At 39.0% G+C, this 3675-nt stretch overlaps 1 protein-coding gene across 6 annotated transcripts in view; it reads right to left on the bottom strand.

The window, feature by feature from the left end:
• Positions 1-116: 116 nt before the first annotated feature.
• NID2 (nidogen 2) overlaps positions 117-3675 on the bottom strand; it is a 61368-nt gene continuing 57809 nt past the window's right edge. For 2 of the 6 annotated variants that reach the window (XM_036436771.2, XM_036436786.2), the window contains exons 19-21: positions 2976-3099; positions 1108-1220; positions 117-833 (exon numbers count right to left, since the gene is read on the bottom strand). In XM_036436771.2, coding sequence (XP_036292664.1) covers positions 823-833; positions 1108-1220; positions 2976-3099 — 248 coding nt within the window. In that variant the 3' untranslated portion in view covers positions 117-822. Of the gene's footprint in view, positions 834-1107; positions 1221-2974; positions 3100-3675 lie in introns of those variants that run through there. The other 4 variants (XM_036436778.2, XM_036436790.2, XR_004987718.2 and 1 more) reach the window with 2 other exon arrangements.

Below are 3675 nucleotides of genomic sequence, written 5' to 3'. Positions count from 1 at the left end.
TTTTTTTTTTTGACTATGTGTTATGTTTATGTATAATGAATCTGTTTCTTCCTTTGTAATTAAGGTACATGCCAACCCCCAACTTTGTTATAGAAACAATACAGATCCTCAAAAAGTCATAAGAAAACTTAAAATATTTTATTGGAGTAATCTAGAAAATTTGAGGACTGATACATCTTTGGTATTTATAAATGGTAGTAATTTTTGTGGGTTATTCTATAGAGGGACTTACAGGATCAGGAAATACAAACAAATGTCCTAGCACCTTTTAATATAAATAGAAATGCAGTAATGCAGAGGTAAAAAAAAAAAAAAAAAAAAATTTAACTCTTAGAACTTTTGTTGGGAAACTGTATAAATAAGTTGGTTCTTTCCCATCAGTTATGCATAGCTTTCTCTATGTCAAATTTGTGATCTTTAGAGTTTTATTTTTATACTGCTCATTTGTGCTTTAATTTCTTGGCTAAAGAGAACTCATATAGGGTCTTGACATATTTCTAATTGGCTCTTAGTTGAACAAATTTGACCTTTTAAATATGACATAAATGTTTATAAAAAAGTTGCTTTAATAAGCAACAATTAAAATTCTATTACCTCTTTTAAACTTGCAATAATTTTTGTTTTTAAAAATACAGTAGTGAAGATTGAGGTATAAACTTTTCACAAAATATACTTAGTCTTTTTGCACTGAAAATGTCCATTTTGTATGTCCAGGAACTTTTAATGGCCAATTCCTTTTTCACTTTCTTCGCCTTTGTTTGCAGTAAATGTCTTTAGGGTCCAGACTCTGATTGTAAACTCAAGTCCTTTAGGATGCTATATTTACTTTCTTCCTGTAAAGGGAAGTGTAGGAGAGGACAGTATTATATGAGTATTTTTTACAACTGAGTTGCAACGTAAGTCTTTTTAAAGGAAAAATATTTTTGTGTATAGTTTAGCTAAGCAGACAATGTAGTAAACACTGGTTACCCAATGGGTTGGCCATTAACTTTTCCAGCTTAAAGTGGCTCTCACTGGTGGCAATGTCAGAGGCATCAGCCAGAATCTGAGCCAAGGATAATCAGTTGCCAGATCTGTCCAAAGGAGCAGTCTGGGCATGTTGTTTACCTGCTGGGCAGTAGGGGTAGACTGCAGTTATGCCGTAGAGATGAGATCGCTGGTCTGGGAGATACTCATCAGTAAACTGGCCACTGTCTCTATTGACTGATATAATACCATCCCTGAGAACAGAAAGGAAACATGAAGTCATGGGATTTAAGGTTAGATAGAAAAATGTAAATTTCAAAACAAAAAAAGTCTACAGTCTTTATTTTAAATTAATATAATAAAACAAGTTTTGACTCATTTAGATTCAGAAGGTTTGTATCAGTGGTTCTCAAAGTGGTCCTCAGACCAGCTTCATTTGGGAGCTTGGTAGAAATGCAAATTCTTGGGCCCTCCTTCAGACTTAATCAAATTCTGGGACATGGGACCCAGTAATATGTTTTAACTAGAGGCCAGTACATGAAATTGGTGCACTTAGGAAGGTCCCTCAACCCAGCCTGTGCCCTCTCGCAGTCTGGGAGTCCTCGGGGGATGGCCGACTGTGGTGGAGGTGGGAGAGGCTCCCGCCACCACCACTGTGCTGACCAGCCAGCACTCCTCATGTGGGAGCACACTGACCACCCGGGGCAGCTTCTGCGTTGAGTGTACCGTGGTAGTCAGTGTACGTCATAGCAGCCAGTTGTTCTGCCATGGTAGATATGCATATTAGCCTTTTATTATATATTTATTAAATAACTGATCCATGCTGAAGTTTGAGGACCACTAACTGGTGTTGGAATCACAGGATCTGTTAAAATTGATCTGGGCCCCATGCAAGGTCAATTAAATCAAAATTACAGGGGTTAGAAGGGCTCCGACACTACAGGAGTGTCGCAAAGTAGGTCTATGACACACTTTTGAGCTAAGGCTATTGTAATAATCATAATTTTCATGTCTTTCCACACAACTGTAAACCTACTTTTGCCAATTTTGTATATATTTTTTAATGTTCCCTAATTCCTCCTTGGAGAACTGGTAGACAATAAGTCCACAGTGTCATTTTCAATCATATAACTAATATACTTCATGGTGCCACTTAAGCCAGTTATAACTCTCTGAAGATCATATTTAGATTAAAGCGCTTCCTTTTTGGATAATTATTACCTAACTAGAGCCCTGGTGCATGAAAATGCACGGGGGGGTGTGTGTGTGTGTGTGTGTGTGTGTGTGTTTCCTCAGCCCAGTCTGCTCCCTCTCAGCCCAGGAGCCCTTGGGCAGAGGCCCACCAGTGATCATCTGCTGCTGCCACTGCTGCTGGGCAAGCCTTGGCTAGCCCTAGGCAGCTGGGCAGCCGTCATCCAAGGCTTGCCTGCACCTTGGGCCGGCCCTGGGGGACTGGGGCTGCACCGTGGCCTGCTGCCCCTGCTGCTGCCCCACCCCACTCTGGGCTGAAACGACTGGGGGACTCCAGTGGGGCTGAGGGGACTGGGCACCGCCATCTTTGTAATGGTGTGACAGTCAAGTTGCACATTACCTCTTTATTAGCTAGGAAAGCTCTGCCACTTGTAGTCATGTGAGCATTAACATTACATTTCTGGGTAACGTTTGAATTATGCTGTCTACAATAATAAAAGGGTAATATGCTAATTAAATGGGACATCCTTCAGGAAGTCCTTCAGTCCTTCAAATGAAGCCAGAGCTGTGAAAGATGCCCCGATCCTGGGTGCCAGAGGGAAGCAGTGTCAGCAGCCGGGGGAAGGAAGGCCTACTCTTGCACGAATTTCATGCATTGGACCTCTAGTCTACTAATAAAGAGATTACAAAAAGAGAAAACATCAGTAGAAGTAGAGGGCTTAATTACTAAAGTCACTAGCTGATATTAGATGAAACAAGCAATGTATCCCCCAGAACAGTTTGAAATTTCAGGCTCATCCAGAATGTGTCAGACTCACCTCCTCCAGTCCGTGTGGTAGAAGTGATCTGCATAGCTAACAATGCTGAAGGGGTAGTTGAGGTTGTTTTGAATAACATGTCGTCCAGTTCCATCAGGTAGTGTACACTCCAGTTTTTTGGTTCCTTTGGAAACAGGAAAAAAGATACTTTCACATCATGGGGGAGAGAAGGGGAAACCTTGCCAAAAATAACAGTGGCTGATTCCATCTTAGAGAAAGGTAGAATGTGAAATAGCTATTTTATCCCCATTGCAGTGATAAAAATTAAAAACTAAAATTTTCTGTTCTATTACCAGTCTTTAAATTGTTTAATAACATTCCAGTTTTTAATAGAGTTTAAATCTTAATCCTTTTTTGGAAGAAAGGATTGCTTTTACAGAAATTGAGCCAAGTTCCTCCCAAAGCAGGGCATTAGAGATAAGCTTTTTTTAAAAAATAATTAATTTCAAGTATAAACATAACTTTTGGATAAATATTTGCCCTTTGTAAATAATATATAATAGCCAGGATTGCCCTTTAACTAAACTCCAAGTTTTTAAAGACTATTAGTTTCTAGGTAGAAATGAAAAGTAACTAAAGGGGCAACATGACATATTTTTCAATTTAAAGAAAGCCAATTGTGAAAATATTGCCATAGCTAAATGAGTTAAAAACTTCCAAGTTTCACATTTCTTATGAGACATGGATTTAAATTTCAAAT

Source organism: Pipistrellus kuhlii, unplaced genomic scaffold (genome assembly GCF_014108245.1).
Source record: "Pipistrellus kuhlii isolate mPipKuh1 unplaced genomic scaffold, mPipKuh1.p scaffold_m20_p_1, whole genome shotgun sequence".
Classification (NCBI taxonomy): domain Eukaryota; kingdom Metazoa; phylum Chordata; class Mammalia; order Chiroptera; family Vespertilionidae; genus Pipistrellus; species Pipistrellus kuhlii.
Note: the sequence above shows the minus strand (reverse complement) of the source record. Positions and strands in the feature narration are given on the sequence as shown.